The 17,955-nt window shown below is 38.8% G+C and overlaps 1 protein-coding gene across 1 annotated transcript in view; it reads right to left on the bottom strand.

The window, feature by feature from the left end:
- Positions 1 to 17,955, bottom strand: part of si:dkey-34e4.1 (carboxyl-terminal PDZ ligand of neuronal nitric oxide synthase protein) — a 56,834-nt gene that overhangs the window by 9,967 nt on the left and 28,912 nt on the right. Inside the window, exons 5-10 of the mRNA XM_062435290.1 lie at positions 17,170 to 17,278; positions 15,964 to 16,105; positions 13,797 to 13,966; positions 8,343 to 8,504; positions 6,004 to 6,208; positions 3,054 to 3,384 (exon numbers count right to left, since the gene is read on the bottom strand). Of these exons, the coding sequence (XP_062291274.1) occupies positions 3,054 to 3,384; positions 6,004 to 6,208; positions 8,343 to 8,504; positions 13,797 to 13,966; positions 15,964 to 16,105; positions 17,170 to 17,278 (1,119 nt within the window). The remainder of the gene's footprint in view (positions 1 to 3,053; positions 3,385 to 6,003; positions 6,209 to 8,342; positions 8,505 to 13,796; positions 13,967 to 15,963; positions 16,106 to 17,169; positions 17,279 to 17,955) is intronic.

Here is a 17,955-nt window from a genome sequence, read left to right as displayed (position 1 = left end):
CAACCCTATTGTGTACTGGGATTTACTAAATGGTTAGATGAATTGTTCAATATAATGTAAAGATATGCATTGTTCATGTAAGAGTGGAGCCTTGAGAGGCATCTGGAAAGCACACATGGCTATAGTTTGGTTCATGTTGGAGGATAATTCTTGTATGATTTAAAGGGCACGTATCATGCACATTTTCAGGTCTGTATTTATATTCTGGGGGGCTACTAGAATATTTCTACATGATTTACAGTTTTTAAAATTCTTCATTTATCTTGTGCTGGCACTTTATGTAGACCCTCAGTTCAGCTCTTGGTCTGAAACAGCTCCTGTCTCTCAAAGGGCCAGTGTGTAGAATTTAATGGCATCAAGTGGTATAGACTTGGCAGAGATGGAATGTAATATTCATAAGTGTGTTTTAATAGTGTATAACCCCATGAAGATAAGATTTGTTGTGTCTTCCTCAATTTAGAATGAGCCCTTTATATCTACGTAGGGAGCAGGTCCTATTCCATGAAGGCCACCATGTTGCACCGCCATGTTTCTACAGTAGCCCAGAATGGACATACCAAATACTGGCTCTAGATAGCGCCTTTTAAATTTTTACAGTTTTGTGGCCACACCTACATGCTTTGAAGGGGAGTCTGAGGGGAGGTGTATTCATTTGGTAGCAATCTGCAACCTCAATGCTAAATACCACTAAATCCTACACACTGGTCCTTTAAGGCCCCCTCCTGATGAGCCCACTCTGTTTTGACTGGCCAGCTTCCAGAGTCTACATAAACAAGGAGTAGAAATAGGATTTCATGTACATCTGTACATGTTTGTGCCTGAATTTGAAATATGCAAATGGTTAACGCGACCAAGCCATGGAACAACTTCGGAGCAGACTGAAGCCCTTGCTTTTGACTTTCAGGGAGCATTTCTACATATGTTCACCTCAAATTTTGGACATTTGACTATAACATCCAACATTATAAAAAATAACAGAAAATCACAAAAAGCATGATATGTCCCCTTTAAAGCTGAACTACACTAAAAATTAACAATAATCTGGGACCCATGAGGGGCAGGCGGGGTCAGCTGAGGCAAGACGAAGAAACGGAGGAAGAGAGATGGTGAGATAGGATGGCAGAGAAATATCTGCCTGGCAGTTTGCAGGACATAAAATAAGGACACTCAGGCTGTAAACATTGATTTGCAGGGGAAATCCAGAAAACAAAAGCAAATGGAAGCAATAAAATGTGCAGTGCGATGGGGGAGGGCGGGTACAGAAGTCGGACTGCATCAAAGGTAATGCACAAGAGTTTGGCTGGTGGAAACACAAAAGAGCTGAAATTTCCATTTCTCTAAGCCTCACTTTTTTTCTTCTTTTTTTCCCATGCTCTATTGAGATGAAAATATCCATCACTAGTAATTCTAAACTGATTTTTCATTTTTTTATATATGCCATTTGCGTATAAGCCCTAGCATAACATGTTATGATTACTATTTAGATAAAGATTATGTCACTCAGGAGAGAAAGCAAACAAAGGAAGGATGGCACAGAGAGGGAAAAGTCGCTTTAGAAAAAGAACATAAAATAGCCTGATTGGACATTTGTGAGCTACACCACCTTTTTTTGAGACAGAAAATAGAACATGGGGTGGGACAGAGAAGCTAAGGAGAGAAGAAGAGTGGCAGACAGAAAAGATTAGAAGATGCTGGTTGTTACATAATCACAAATAAAGGGAAAACTTCTTTTTTTTTTGAGCCTGGCACACAACACACTCCCATATGAAACTAATGTTCAGATGGAAATGTACAGTAACAAGATTCCTCCTTTTGGAAGGGATTTGAAGTTCCCTTTTGTCTTTCCTCTTTATTTTTTCCCTCTGTGCTTATGTGAAAAAAAAAATTCTGACATATGTAGTGGGGTAGGATTTCAGGTTGTGAAGGGATGGGAACTGGGATTGGCTGGGAGTCTGTGCTGCAGGAAACCACAGGATGTGAGTTTGGCTGTGGAGGCTAAGCTGCAGACTCTGAAAAACACACGCAAACAAAGCCGACATACAAAATTACAACATTCACAAGCACGCCAAATACACACTCCACAGCCGAGTCGATTCCAGCTCCTTATTTTTCCTCCTTGTCTGTTTTGAAATCAACTTTAACATGCTCTCCTAGGAGATTTTGCTTGAGATTGCTTTCATAGAGAGATGGAAAAAAGGCAACAGAAGAGACAAATTAAGGGAGAGAAAGGGAGGGGGATGAAAGGAAAAGGACTTAAGAGTTTGTCCTGCTTGATCTTATGTCATAAATGGTTTTTTTTTCACTATAGTTAGTCTTTGTGATGACTTTAAGGAGATTAAAAGCTCATTAAAAAGTAATTACATACTCCATATATGCATTCAAGGTAAGGACAGCTTGTGTATTGCTGAGCTTGTGCATGCCTGCCAGAGAATTCAGGCATCAAGTCAAACTAGTGAGGGCACAATATGGAAAGCACTTTACAAGATAAAAATGTGTAAGACAGCAAGAAATAGAACTTTTAACATGCCTGAAAAGCAAAAGCTCATTCATACATAAATTATTCCGAAGAAAATCACTCCATTTACAGTGTTTTTTCTCAAAATGAGTTATTTCAAAAAGTAGAAACACTGAGATGGAGTTTATGTGTGTCTCTTAAATCTCACCCTCTCTCACAAGCTTTTCTGTTTCCCTCTTTCAACCTCAAACCTGATCCCCTCTTTGTTTGTCTAACCCCAACCCCTTTCTCCCTGTGTTCTGTAATCCCCTGATTACAGTCGCACTTTGATTAGCTGGAGGCTGTTTCTGCTGAGTTGCGCTGTTCTCCACTAATAACACTAAAAGCTACAGCCTGTGTGTGTCACTGTGCAGTCTGGTTACCTCAAACACAAACTGACTGGTACCACATTAGGAGTGTGTGCGCACTTCAATGTTTAATGGCTTCATAGCGAAATAATCTGCCTACATTTCACAGTGCGAGTGTTACTTCTGTGTGGCTGTGACAGTACAAACATTGTTTTATCTCTGCGTATAAATATGAGAACAGACAATCTTACTTTTCATCCAGGCTGGCGGAGTTTCTCGACGTGAACGGGACAACCTCATTGCAGGAGCTCTCCTTGTTATCAGCTACCCCGTTGGCCGTGATGAAGGGGTCCAGGTCTCCGTTGACCGAGGCAGCCGGTTTGGTGCTGTTTTCCAGGTTGAGCAGGTTCAGGTAGGACTCAGCACAGTCCACCTGGCTGGGGGAGAGGGGTGAAGTTTGGAGCGGCCATGCAGGCGTGGAGGTGATGAGCTGGTCTGGGTTCTGGCTGTAGTGACTCTTCAGATTCAGAGACAGAGCCTTCACTGATGTAGAAACTGAACTGCAAGGAGACTGTTGGCCGTCTAGAAACAGACAAATAACACAAATTAACAGAACGTCACAGATAAAAGCAAGTAAAGATAACGAGAAGAGTCAACCACAACCAACTTGTTGCCTTTTTGTAGGTTTTTATCCATCTGTGTCTTACTAAAGATCTGTGTAAGTGCTGACTCTCATTACAGAAAGGTGTTGGCGCTGCTCCAGCTGCAGCACTTTAGCCAGCCATGTCTCACATTAGCAAGATCAGCTTTTTCTATCAGGAAAACTAACATCATTAATACAAGCGTGAAACATTATGTGTGTATTTAGAGACGTATACAAACACACTTTGAAAAACACATTCAATATGCATTGATTCATACATAAGCAAACTCACACGCAACTCTGCCTACTGTGCGTATGTGTGTGTGTGTGTGTGCATGCGTGTGTCTTTCTATCTTTCAGAGAGTCAATTTCAGTTGAAATCCAGCTTTATGATGACATTTCTGTGTTATGAGGACACTTCAAAGGTCAATTTGAGGGTCAATACTTGGTTTTAAGGTTGAGGTTAGTGTGGGGTTTAGGTTCAGTTAAAGGTAAGGGTTGAGTTTGGGTCATTTAGTTGTGATGGTTATGGTTAGGCTAGGGAATGCTTTATGTCAAGAATACAGAGACGTGTGTGTGTGTGTGTGTGTGTGTGTGTGTGTGTGTGTGTGTGTGGTCCAGGTATTCCTCATGTTGTCGGGATTTGCCTCCATTATGGAGACAAAACACAAGTCCCCTTAATGTAAATCACTAGTTTTAGGGTGAAGACTTGGTTTAAAGTTACGGTAAGTTAAGTGTTACATTAAGGTTAGGGTTAGGTTAAGTCTCCAGGAAATTAATGTAGGTCAATGTAATGTCCTCTGAAGTCTCACTGTGCACAAAGTCTGAGAGTGTAAGATAATGCTGACAGAACGCAGTTTTAAATCCACTATGATTATATGATCTGCTGTTAGTTAAGGAAAGAGATGCTATTGTGTGTATTGTGTAACATATCATTACACTTATTTTGGCACACAAAGGAGCGTGGTGTGTAATGCACTGTGAGGTTGATCGTAGCTCTATTTTAATTTTCTGGCTCAGATAAAATTATTTCAAAGTCAAATTTCTTTAAATTTCTTCCACAGGCATTCGTGATCCTCAGATGACAAGACCTACTGACTTTAGTGATCCCCTGAAGTTTCCACTAGCGACACCATGAAGCTGACATTATTGGATATATTGCCATGAAATCTGGTGCACACATTCAAACTAAACTAATGATATTCCATTAGCCTCAGCTGTAGTTGTGATTAGTTTTAATTAGCAAATGTTAGCATGCGAACATCTGTGAGTATTTTACTCAAAGCATCACTATGCCTAAGCCTCACATCACAGAGCTACCAGCTGAGTCTTGTTGATATATAATATTATAATATAGGGCTCCAACTATTGATTATGCTCATTATTGAGGATTATTTTCTTGATGATACATGTTACTATTTTTTTTACTACATTTTGTACTATTATTTTTTGTTGTTTTATTGTTTGTGTTCTTATTATTGATTTTTTTTTACTCTTTATATTGATGCTCTTCTATTTTTAGTATCCGCTAGCTGATGTAATAATGTAAATATCCCTACTGTGGGACTAATAAAGGAATATCTTATCTTATCTTATCATATCTTATTTCGTAAATCCATCAACTGTTTTGTCTATAAATTGTCAAAAAATGATGAAAAATGCCTGTTGTAATTTCTTAAAGCCCAAGGTGAGGTCTTGTTTGGTTCAAAATCCAAAGATATCCAGTTTACTGTCATGTATGACACTGTGCAGCCAGCCAATGTTTTGCATTTTTGCTTGAAATAACTAAACCAATTATTTAGTTATCAAAATAGCTGCTGATTCTTTTTTTGTTGATCAACAAATAAACTAATTGTTGCAGTCCTACTATAATATTCAACTTGTTTTCCACAAATGAATATATAGTATAAGACATGAAACATAAGTGTGTGACATTTAGATAGTAAGATCTGAAATTAGCTTAGCTATATGAAAATAGATGGAAATTTGAGAATTCATAGATGCTTTATACAGCACAGATTCTTTAAGAATTCATCAGAAAACATGTTGGAGCACTGACTCGCTCTTGTTCACTTTCTTTCTTGCTCTTTAGCATTAGAATCAATCCTGATTATCCATAACTTAAGTGCCTCCTTTGATACTGTAATCAAGACATCTTCAACATAAAAAAAACCCTCAATAGCGTCTACAAGACTGCTTTAAAGTGATCCTGCTCACACCTGGAAGATAGGATAGGTTTTTTTTTTTTTAATTCTCCAGTACAGATAAAAGTGAAATGCTCATTTTAACGACACCCAGGTGGTGCAGAGGGAGAAGCACCCGCCCACACCTGCAGAGTGGGGTTCAATCCAAGGCAGCAGTGCTTCTGCCCCATCAAACACAACTAACAGTGTTTTCGGGCAGGAAGCCAGTGAGGGATGATGATTAGTGTCACGACTGTCCACACACTCCCCAGGCCAACACAGCAGTGACCAGTGAGAGGGACTGCAGTACACAGGGGGTACCTGACCTGACTTTAGTTCGTCTGAGGGATTACACTGTTTCCACCAGTCACTTACTGTGTCCATTAGCTTGAGGCTCCGGTTGTGGCTGCCCTGGTTGTAATGATTTTGGGCATCGGTCCTCCAGCTCTTTCAGCTGCTGCACGAGTAGGGCCAGGTGCTGCAGTAAGTCCCTGTTCTGCAGCAGCAGCTGATGGACACGGGCCTGAGCCTCCATACGAGCAGCCGACTCTGCTGCCATCTGATCTTTCAGCAGCTGCACCTGTAGTGGGAACAAAGGACAAGGTGTTTTTTTTGTGTGTGCACTTCTGATTTGATTATTATAGATTTATTTATAAGACCAAGACACTAAATCCATTAAATGTTTGTGAGTGATAGAGAGAGAAAAGACTGCACTGAACTGAAATGGAAACTCAAACTTCATGAGAATTCTACACATTTTTCTGTCTCACACTTCACTTCCACTCACCTTATTCTATTTTATTAGTTTACACGTATACAAATGATACAGATTATACACATATAGGTAATATGTGTTAGAGAAGTGCAAAAAAACCTCAGGGGGGCTTATTCTAGGCACTCTCCAGTGTGAGGTTTACATTAATCAAAGGACAAAGAGAAAATTAAGATTATTAAAAGGAAGGTCAAAAGAGAGACCAGATACAGATAACACGTTTTCATTTATGCTGTACAGTTGCACAAAGAAAACTAAAATTAGGTTCAGTGGGTTGTTTACAAAAATAACCCATAAGGATAATATTGCAACAAACCTTTTACAGATTTATATAGTTATTACGGGTAGAATAGTTATGAAATTGTTGACAGTAGGAGTACAATTCATGATAAAGACACCTCACATGCTTTTGATTCATGATATAATGGGGGCAAATCATATCCATATTTATAATCCCAAGACTGGTCTGAAAGTAATGATGGAATGGCTATTTAGGTACATCATTAATGCAGGGGTCGATTTTTCTATGCTGGAGCAATGAGCCACGTCGAACATAAAATACTATAACAAATATGCATTTGTGTTGTGATTTTAAATAGTACACTCTTTTATGGCACAGAGATACTTTGAAACATAAATGTTGGTGCATTTATTTCAGCACAGATTGTGTTTTTCAATGCTGTGTCGTTTGTCCCTCTATAACTGTGTAAGTGCTGCCCCCTAGTGGAACAGCATCAGTAAGAGATATGCTTTAAAGTAAGAGAACTTTGTGCCTTATTAGAGACTTTGAATGACTGACTGACATTTGACAAAGACAACAACCCCTCTCTGTGTGTCTAATTGTCTTAATTAGTCTGAATCACTTCCCAAACAGTTTCTCCTGTATATGTAATCAAATTGTGTATTAATCTCAAGATAAAAGTGTACCATGAGTGCTGTGCATCCTTTCGGGGGCAGCGGTGAAATAAATGTCAATATTGTGACAAGACTGCAGAAAAAAGTATATGTATGTGCATGTGTGCAGCCCTCATGGGAGAAAGCTTTACAAGTCCATTTGATGAAGTAATTCCAATTTCATTTTATGCCATGCTCCATGTAGGTTTTTTGTCAATGTGAGTGAAATTGTGCAACAGAACAAGCATTCAAGTTACCATTACTGAATAAACCAAGTAATGTTCAACAATTCAGGCCATGCTTTATTAGGTAAATCCACAATCAGGATCAACTGGCTGTCAGACTGGGCCTACTGAAACTGAGGTCGCAGTCAGATACTGGGTTTCATTTATTTAAAGATCCATTCCAGCCAGGTTTTGGAATGTGTATATAACACTCTACTTTGAATAATAACTTTAGTCTAATATATATATTTTTCCATAAAAAAGTTATCTCGTTAAATTCTTCTTTCTCCCTTGTTGAAAATTTCCATTTCAAAACTTAAATTGTGGGACACAGGATGTCTCAGTCACTGAAATGTCCATTCTCAGTGTTTGTGTACTGGAAGCTTCAAGTTTACACATCACACTAGTGTAAGTTGCATACTGGCCCGCAACTGGCTCCAAACTAGTTGTGATGTCACAAACCATGCTAGTAAGTACATGCTAAAATGCTGAACTCTGAACTGAACTGAAACTTTCCACTTTCAGCAGATGAATGTGAAAAACAGCATTCCAGTGTCAAACTCTACACATACATCATTCTGCACAGTGACGCTCAAATATCCAGCTGCAGGAACAATAAACAAAACATATTTTTGAGTTCAGGGGAAATTTAATATTGTTTTTTTTGATACCCTCTCTAAGCAGAGACTATTGTTTTTATATTATCCTATCAATGGGATATTTTAAAAAGAGAAAACTGAGAAATGATAATTCCATCCATAAAAGTGCAGAAAAAGAGAATATAATGTACATAATGGGTATGATTGTCAGCATCTGTTTCATACCTGTGCGACGGCCACCTGCGTGTGCTGCTGTTGCTGCTGCAGTTGCTGCTGAAGAAGCTGCAGGTAGTGCTGCGATGCCAGCGGAGTAACAGACGGAGAGCAAGGGCTGCTGGGAGTAATGCCTTGGGATATCACAGTGAAGAGGGACCTTCGATCAAAGTCCTAACCACAGACAAACACACGCAGAAAAATAGATACAAGTTTGATTGATGGAAGGAAAATGGTACCAAAAACAAAATACGTAAATCTGAAAGCATGCTTCTACATGAAAATAGCTTGCATTTACTTTCTAAGGCAATATATGAATAGTAATTACTTTAAAAATGAAGGGTACATTTCTTTGTCGTATTCCCCGACACATACTGTACCCTCAAAAACCATCAAAGGCTCAACGGTTTTCAGCATCAGCCCACAGGACACCACAGTGCTGCCAGTTTAGCTATATAATAGATCCTATTTTTAGACACTGGACACCAGGCGAATGTAATTAACAAACCAGCAGGATAGAAACCCCCTAGTCCTTTGAGTCCCAGAAACCAGGATTGCAACACACTGATCTGGAGTCCCCTTTGCGCCCTGCAGTAACTTCTTACCAGAACTGAAATAATCTCTGAACTCATTATCAAACCATACTCTCCTCTCTCATCTCTCTTGATTTTTAGATAATTTTCCAGATGATCTTCGGGTAGCATAAATGTTTCCTGGAGAAATAGGACATTCCCTAAGCAGCTTTTCACTTCACCCGCCTCTCTCACATAGTAGGGACAGAGTAATTGTGTGTTTCTGTCTGCGGGGATATCAGCACTGAACAAGAGAAATGGGTTCAATGTGTGTGTGTGTGGATGGCTCTGGTGGGACAGTTCAGCTAAAGCAAAAACACATAAAATGTAGGTCTGTAAATTCACATAAATTGCTGCTGCTGTCATGCGAAGCAAACTGCTCTCTCTGGTAGAGCAGTTCACTGTATATTGTAACTCCTACCACACACCTGTAGAGGGCAGAGTAGCACATTGTATCTGTAACACACTGCACATTCAACTTAGTTTGTCAGAGTGTATCTGCGATAGAGGCTAAGGCGGTATTCAGGATTGCCAAATAAGAATAGAATTTGTAATAAATGGAAAAGGAAAGTTCATTTTTAACTTTGGTAATTTGGTAGTATGACAAAATATTTATGATCACTTTAGATGATGCAATCTTTAAGGTATGAACAGTCACCCTAATCAGATAACTAACACTAACACCTACCAGGATATTTTTTTTTACAACACTCCTAACTTCCAATGTTGTCAACAGAAAATGACTCAACAACCATTCTGATAGTCAAGCTTATTTGCAGGGTTCAACTTCACAAATATGAGGGTTTTGCTGCTTTTATTTGTTTTATATAATAAATACATGGGTACCTTTACATTTTCGACTGTTTCTCAGACAAAACCATCAATTTTAAGATGTCACCTGAGGCTCTGGGAAATTATATTTGCCTTTTTTTTTTTTTTTTTACTGTTTGCTGACATTTTACAGAATAATTGATGATGAAAATAATGATCATTCACAACCTTTCAGAATATGATCACAATAATCTCTTAGTTGATTCAATATCCCAGATTGTCTCTGAGGTGTTTCTGTTATTTTGTCCACCCCCCCACACCCAATATAACCACCAAACTAAAATAACCACACAGTCTTTTGGAGAGTCTTCTTTTCTGTTATCGTGATCTCCTATTATTCCTTTCTCCATTTCTTTCTTTCCTTCTCTCTCTCTCTCTCTCTCTCTCTCTCTCTCTCTCTCTCTCTCTCTCTCTCTCTCTCTCTCTCTCTCTCTCTCTCTCTCTCTCTCTCTCTCTCTCTCTCTCTCTCTCTCTAACTCCTTCCCTTTCTCCTTGCTTATCTCCATAGAGCAGATGTTCATGCACCCCTCAATGGGATTATGGTGGTGTTTCTCAAATATCAAAGGAAACAGACTGGGTTTTTTGGGATTAGGTGTTCCCCTTTCGCAGCCAGCAGGAATATTCAGGTTCCCCAATCCCACTCTTCTAGCAACACGATAACAGTCATGTCAACCACACTCACTCCAGTGACAAATCCAACATATGACACACCAAAGCCTGCATGTTTGCATATTTTTATCCTATCACTGTCAAAATATTAGTGAAAGATCTTAAATTCCTGACCGCATAAGAATTTAAATCCTGTCAAATCTTATCCGCAGAGAAACAAAAATGAGCCTCATGACCAGTAGTAGTGACCAGTAGTATACCTGATGTTAAAAGTCTATCAGCACTGTATATCAAACTACTTCTCACATCTTGTTGCTGCAAATGATAACAACCCCAAACTGCTATTTAGGACCATTAACTCCACCGCTCTCCCGAATCCAATGAAGTCTCTTCATTATAGAGATGTGAGTCATTTCCTTCCTTTATTGTTGATACAGTTTGCAGCATTAGAGTCCAAATCATGCCATCTCTGTTTAGTCTACTGCACAGTGTATCAGATTTTTTATTCATTTGTTCAGTGTCCAAGTTTTACTGAGTATGATTAATGGCATGACATTTTTCATTCTCTCCTTTATATGTTTTACCCACAAGGATTAGGATTAGGGTTAGGGTTTCTAACTTTTATCTGCAGATATTTTAGCAACATTTAAGTCTCTATCTTCAAGGGTTGTTCCTCGTATTTTTAATTTAGCTGTAGTTCAACCCCTACTGACAAAATTTAAACTTGACATCGGCAATCTTATCATTTTTAGAGACATATCCAAATGATCCAAAGTACTGGAGAAAGTGGTATATTCTCAGATCATAACATTTATTAATGACCACCCTGTCTTGGAAATGTTTCAATCCAGTTTTCAAATTCATCACAATACAGAAAATGCACTTCTAAATTAGGATCATTTCAGATGCCAGCTTCTGTTCTTTTTTAGTGTTGGTGGCCGTCTCTGCTGGAAGATTAATTGATCGACTAGAAAACTAGGTAGGCCTGACTGGGACTGCTGTAGACTGGTTTAAGTCTGAATTGAATGACGGGAACCTTCTGTATCAGTTGGGGAATGTCTACTTTAGCTATGAGGGTATATTCCTGGCCCTTTACTGTTCAGTAAACTCCAATATTTATTTCCATTTTTATGCTGATGACACAAATCTATCTGTCCATGAATACATCAGACCTCCCCTCAATTACTTGACTCACAGCCTGTCCTACAAACATAAGATCCTGGATGGCCTGTAACTTAATGCTAAGCAATAAAAACAGAAGTGATGGCATTTGGACCCAAAGCACACAGGGATGGGTAAGCCAGATTTAAGTTCCCAAAGGTTTGCAGAAATTGATTTCTTAAATTGTATTACTTGTTTTTAAATCACTCAGTGGCCCTACCACATCTTACATTTTTCGACCTTCTCACTCCTTTCATCCCTGCTTGTAATCTCAGATCTGAAGACCAGTTGTTGCTCTCGGCCCCCAGGGCAAGGCTGGAGATTGAGGAGAGAAGTGCATTTGCTCCAAGAGCTCCACAACTGTGGAATAATCTTCCACTGAGATTCAGACACGCATCTCAGTGTTCTCTCTTAAAAACGTGTTTTTATAAAAGGACGTTTAATTGTTTTTTCTTTTTGTTTTAACTTTTAATTCATTTGATCCTTTTTTCTATTTCTTGATTGCATTGTGTTTTTTCTGTTTTTAAGTCTTTGAAGCATTTTGTGAACTTGTTTTTGAAAAGTACTATACAAATACAATTTATTACTATTATCATTATTATTACAATTGTTACAGTATCTACTGCCAACTTGGAGCTGCAGTCAATGATTTGGTCAGGTACTGCAGTCAATGACAAAGCACTATACTGTATTTCCTTAGTTCAATGAGCCATTTGGCAGCTCCATGCTCAGATAATGGCATCAAAACACCACCGTAGCCAAAGAAATGAATCATGGCAGAGCCAATGTCCTGTAGCCTCAAAGATAGAAGCTGTCTCAAGCAAAGAAAGCTGTGATCATTAAAATGTGGATGCTGCTGCTACTTTCACTTTCTCCCCACTGCTGGTGTCAGTAATTGAGGGGAAAATTTACTACAACAGTGATGAAAAAAAACCCTCATACAAATGTGTTTATGTGAGGAAGTCCTTACAAATGCAATTTGCTGTTGCAAGGTTTGGCTGTCCAATGACCATGACAAGAAATACAGCCACAGCAAGGAGCAGAGAGAAATCAAAGTATTGCCCTTCACAGTAAAAATGCAATACAGCAGCTTGAGTAGTGAAAGAAATGTTATAAATAAATAGAGAGCGTGTATCACTTAAAGGTGCAGTGTGTAGAATTTAGTGTCACCCAGCAGAAATGGAATATCATATTCAGCATGTATGAGTATGTTTTGATTAGTTTGTAACAACCTGAAAATAAGAATTGTTATGTTTTCATTAACTTAGAATGAGCCTTCATATCAACATAGAGAACTGGTCCTCTTACACGGAGCCCGCCATGAACGGACAAACCAAACAACGGCTCTAGAGAGGGCGTTTTGTATTTTAGTTTTGTGGCCTTATACTGTACTTTCTCCTGCTTGCTTGGAAGAGGAGGGAGAGGATACGTTTATTTACTTGGTTGCAATCTACAAATTCAACACTAGATGCCACAAAATCCTTCACACTGGTCCTTCTAAAGTCGAACTAAAAAAAAAGGCTAACTAGCTGGCCAAAGTTATCAGCTGTTGCTCATGTCGTGTTCAATCTACGTTGGATGGATGGGGAAGATCGCCAATGATAACGATTTGCATTTACATCATCTGACAACAATAGAAGATATAATCACTGAGTCGGTTGTGTGAAGGTTTAGAATACTATACACTGAGAAAATTAAAATATATCCATTCAATTTGGGTTTGATTACATTTAACTTTGTCTGATATTAAGTATCTATGTTAGTTTGGTTGTCAGGCACTTTGTATTATTAAGTCATGGCTCAGATACAGTACATCAGAGCTTTCAGAAAAGTTTCACTTGTAATTAAAGCTTGGATGTTGACTGACTTAAACTTGTAATTATGATAACAAATAGTTTTTTGAATGGGGCATTAGTCCCATCTGTGAACTGAGCACTGCATACATTTCTCTGTTTGTTAGTTACTCTGTGTTGTGACATGAATTACAGTGAAATGTACAGAGTGCTCATTACTGGAGTTTTAAAAGCTGGTCATTTTCTACTACCACAAATGAAACCATGAAAGAGAGACAGCTGCTGTTAGCTAGACCTCCTCCTTTGTATAATGTGGGAAGAACACAACAATAACCATTATTTGTTTCCATTAAATCCAGTACCTTTGACATTTAAAACCTGTTTACCCTCATAATGTAGGGCAGGGCTACAAGCACTATGGTGTACTTACTGAATTCATCTCTAAAATCATCAATCCCCCTTAAAAATTCAACGTGTGTGTGTGTGTCCCAGTTTCTTACTATGATGGTCTGTCCAGGTTTAACCACGTTCAGTTCAGCCAGACTCTGGAGAATTTCACTGACTGCCTTTTCACACAGTGAGGTGCCTCCGGCTGACGGCTCTTCTCCTCCATGTCTTCCTTCTTGTTTGCCTTCCTCCTCCTCTCGCTCTGCTCCTGTCAGTTTACGAGCTGTAGAGGAATACACAGAGACACAAACAAAGTATTACCCTATTACCTCAAGAGTCTCCTTTTGTCACCTTTTGAAGTATTCAGAATATGTTCAATTATCTTGTTAAAATCCTTAAAATTGATTTTGCTTCTTCTCCATCATAAATAATAAGAATAAATACACATACAAATATATTTCATTTCTTACTGCAGAGTGAAACTTAAACATTCAACTGTAGGAACAACAAGAAAACGTATATTTGAGTGGAGGGGGACTTTAAATATAAATATAGCTTATACAGTTTCTGGAATTTAACATCCTTTGAAAGCTCTGATATAGCCAACCTAGCAGTATATAACACACACAGAGATGTCTAAATGTCTTAATTTAGATAGCTAGAACCCTAAATTAATGCTATTTTGAGCTCACACAGCTTTCTATCCCCACATGAGCAGCTCTGCATGCCACACAACTGTAGCTCAATGCCAGACAACTACCCATTCAGAGTGTGCAAATTACACTCATTACTGGAAACACAAACTGACATCACCCTCTTGTGTTGTCCATTGACGGGAAAGTTGTAATCATGGGAATCTTTCCCGTCGCTGCCCTCCGTCCCCACATGAAATAAACACAGCATGGGGCTTCCTGGCGCGATGTTGTCACTAAAATCTGTTTCATCCCTGTGTAACCAGACATCTGTGTTGACACTGTTTGATCACTGCGCTGAATTAGTGAGGTTTGACGGTTCCATTTACGCCATAAAGAGACATGTAATCACACTAAACAGGGGCAAGGTCAAGATTCAGGGAGGACAGAGATGGTCCTTGTGTGATCAAAATGACCAATAAAGGCTCAAACACCATGTTTTCGGCCATAACATTGTTCAGACCAGACTTTAAAGTTATGAAGGTTTTAATAAAGCGTTATTCCTCTCTATGGAGAATGCTTGCGTTATTGCTTTTGTGAGAAACCGTAATGGGACTCACTTTATAAACTAAAAAGTGAAAAGGGCAGGGGTGCAACACATCCCAGTAACAGCAATGCTGTCTGTATATTTGTATCCTTTTTTGTGACAATTATTAGAATGATAAAATATGGTTGTTTCACATTTTTATTATATCTTCTATCCATTGTGCTATCAAGCAATGGGATAAAAGACATTGATGTCAGTTCAATTGGGTTTTTAAATATTGAATGCACTGTTGTTCTGTTTTTCTCTCCATTGGAAACAATGTAACTCTCCACATCATGCCCACTTATGTATCTCAAGAATGTGTTAGAAAGTTTAAGAGCGACTGTTTTATACAGATTTTTAGAGAGTTTTAGGGAGATCTATATGGAGAGCGAAGTCAGTCTGTCTGTGGATTGGCCAGTTGAGCAGCTCTGGTCCAGATAGAAATATCTCAGCGAATATTGGCTGGATGGCCATGAAACTTTCTACAGACGCTCATGACCCCTAGAGGATGAATCCTGAGGACTATGATGATTTCCTGATATGTTCACTAGCACCACCAGCAGGTCAAAGTTTACATTTTGTGTTATGAAGAACATACTAACAAAAATCCAGCTAATATCTCTTTCAGCAGTACAGCAACAAAGAGTCTGTTCATATTCACAGTATTTCTTTGGCTTGACCTACTAGGTATTGTTAGCTGAGGTGTATTATCTCACAGGTGAAAGAATCAGACAAGCAGCAGGTGTTTGGACATTGTGAAATTCAAACACAGAAACTAAACTGTACAAAGAGACTCTGGCTCACAAAGTTTAATGTAAACAGAGCCCAAGTTTCAGTTCAATGTCAACTAAGTATTTTAGGATTTTATTACTGACTGTAAATACATTATTTTAATGTATTTGAATACTCATTAACACTGGGCTATATTTTTACACATTTTTACACTTTGTAGTCATGAAAATCAGCTAAAAGGTCGTCCAAAATGTCTATTTATCTATGTCAATTTGAATATAGTCTGCATGTTATAGTTAAAACACAATCTTATTAGGTAGGCCTTACCATTACTGCTGGGCTCCTCTGTGGAATTGTCACTCTCTCCATCAGCCTGTCCGTCTGCATCCTGCTCTGCATGCTGCAGGCTGAGCTTATGACACACCTCAAAGGCCTGACCTATTGTCCGCACTATACGCATGGCCTGCGTCTGACAGGGAAAGAGAGGCAGGGGAAGAAGAGAGAGAGAGAGAGAGAGAGAGAGAGGAAGAGAGAAAGGAGTAGAGACATTTAGAAACACCACAGCAGGTAATTTCACTGATCAGTTCCTCCTGCCTGCTTTAAGACGAGTTAATCAGTAGTCTTTGGATGGACGGAAAACCTGCAGGCTCTCTGGAATTTAGCCCATGGTTGAATGCCCAAGTTTCACAGACTAATGCTATCACTTCTGTGGTACAATCCCCATTACAGATGACTGATAATGCCAGACCTGTGAGCCAAGACAGCAGAGAGCAGTAACTTAGAACGACTGCTGCAGTCATTCTAAGTTACTGCTCAGACTGAGCAAAGGTAAAGACACAGCTAATGATGGTTCAGCTTCTATAACATATGCAGTTTAAACCCTTGTACCTCTGTATTCACTGCAAGCTGTGGATCATCAGTGCTAAACTACAGGATATTAGCTAAGCCACAGGAAATTTAATTTATCATGAAATTTAAAACCTAAAATCGATTAACAGAGCTGACAAAATCAGGAAATGAATTGTTTAACAGAAGGTGAAATTTGAAAAACACAGATTACATTCAACCCTCAGTCACATATATCTTGACCTAGTAGCACTCAAATCACCTTTAAACCTATGAGCTGTATTTCCCACAGTGAACTTGAGGGGTTTACATCAAGGAGCAATGGCAGCAACAAATATGGCAGCCAAAGGAAAAAGTTTCCAGAAGCAAGAATGTCACTTAAAATGCAACATGTCTCATGGCTGCATTTGATTAAAGCCTACTGATGCAGCTGTACTTGATAAAAATGATATATCATCCTCCTCTCCTCTCTGCAGTGATGGGTTTCTCCCCATATGACTGCTGATTACCAGATGCATTTTCGGTTATTTAAAAGGGAGTTCTCATGGGTGATGAAACATAAGAGCAGCAGTGCAGAATTTACCCTAAAACTATGATTTAGTGATAAAATAATGTCAGTATCTGTGGTCAGATATTTGCTGCCCAAGATCCACAGTCAGGAGGTGTATGAAATGACTCAAACTGTACCTTCTTCTTGGATTTGAAGACATTACACCTGAAGGAATTGTTGCTCCCATCTCTTGCGATGTAGCTGAAGATCTTTAAGTCCTGGGAGTCATGAGACACGTAGAAAATCCTGGAAAATATGATGCAAAATTTACATATTAAAGGCCATGCATCATGCACATTTCTAGGTGTACATTTTTATTCTGGGGCTGAACTGGAATGTCTTTGCATGATTTAAACTTTAAAAATATCCTTATTTATCTTATACTGGCCCTTCATACAGCTGCCAGTTAAGCCTCTGAAGCTGTTTCAGCTCCTGTCTCTTTAAGACCCTCCCAATGAGCCCACTCTGTTCTGATTGGCCAGCTGCCAGGAGAGTACGTCTGGTGGCTTGGCTACTTAAATAAAATAATCAGATTTCACTTCTTTCTCTTGTTCTTTACTCAATATGGAAACTACTTAAATACATCTATACATGAGCCTGAATCTAATCCGAAATATGTGAGTGGACAATTTGAACAACCATAGCGACAACCTTAGCAACAAAGGTAAGCAATGATTGGCAAGTTGTGGGCATGCACAAACAATCTGACATCATCATGAGGAGGAAGTAGATGTAGCCCTGTCTTTTGACTTGCAGTGAACATGTTTACATACATTTACCTCAAGTTTTGGACCATTGACCATGTTCAATATTGACATTTGATGTAATAAAAGTATAAATATAATAGAAAATCACAAAATAACATGATATGTCCCCTTTAAGTGATACAAAGTTAAATATAAAGGACCTTCATCTATATCATT

The sequence above is a fragment of the Scomber scombrus genome, chromosome 15, assembly GCF_963691925.1.
Source record: "Scomber scombrus chromosome 15, fScoSco1.1, whole genome shotgun sequence".
NCBI lineage: Eukaryota > Metazoa > Chordata > Actinopteri > Scombriformes > Scombridae > Scomber > Scomber scombrus.
Note: the sequence above shows the minus strand (reverse complement) of the source record. Positions and strands in the feature narration are given on the sequence as shown.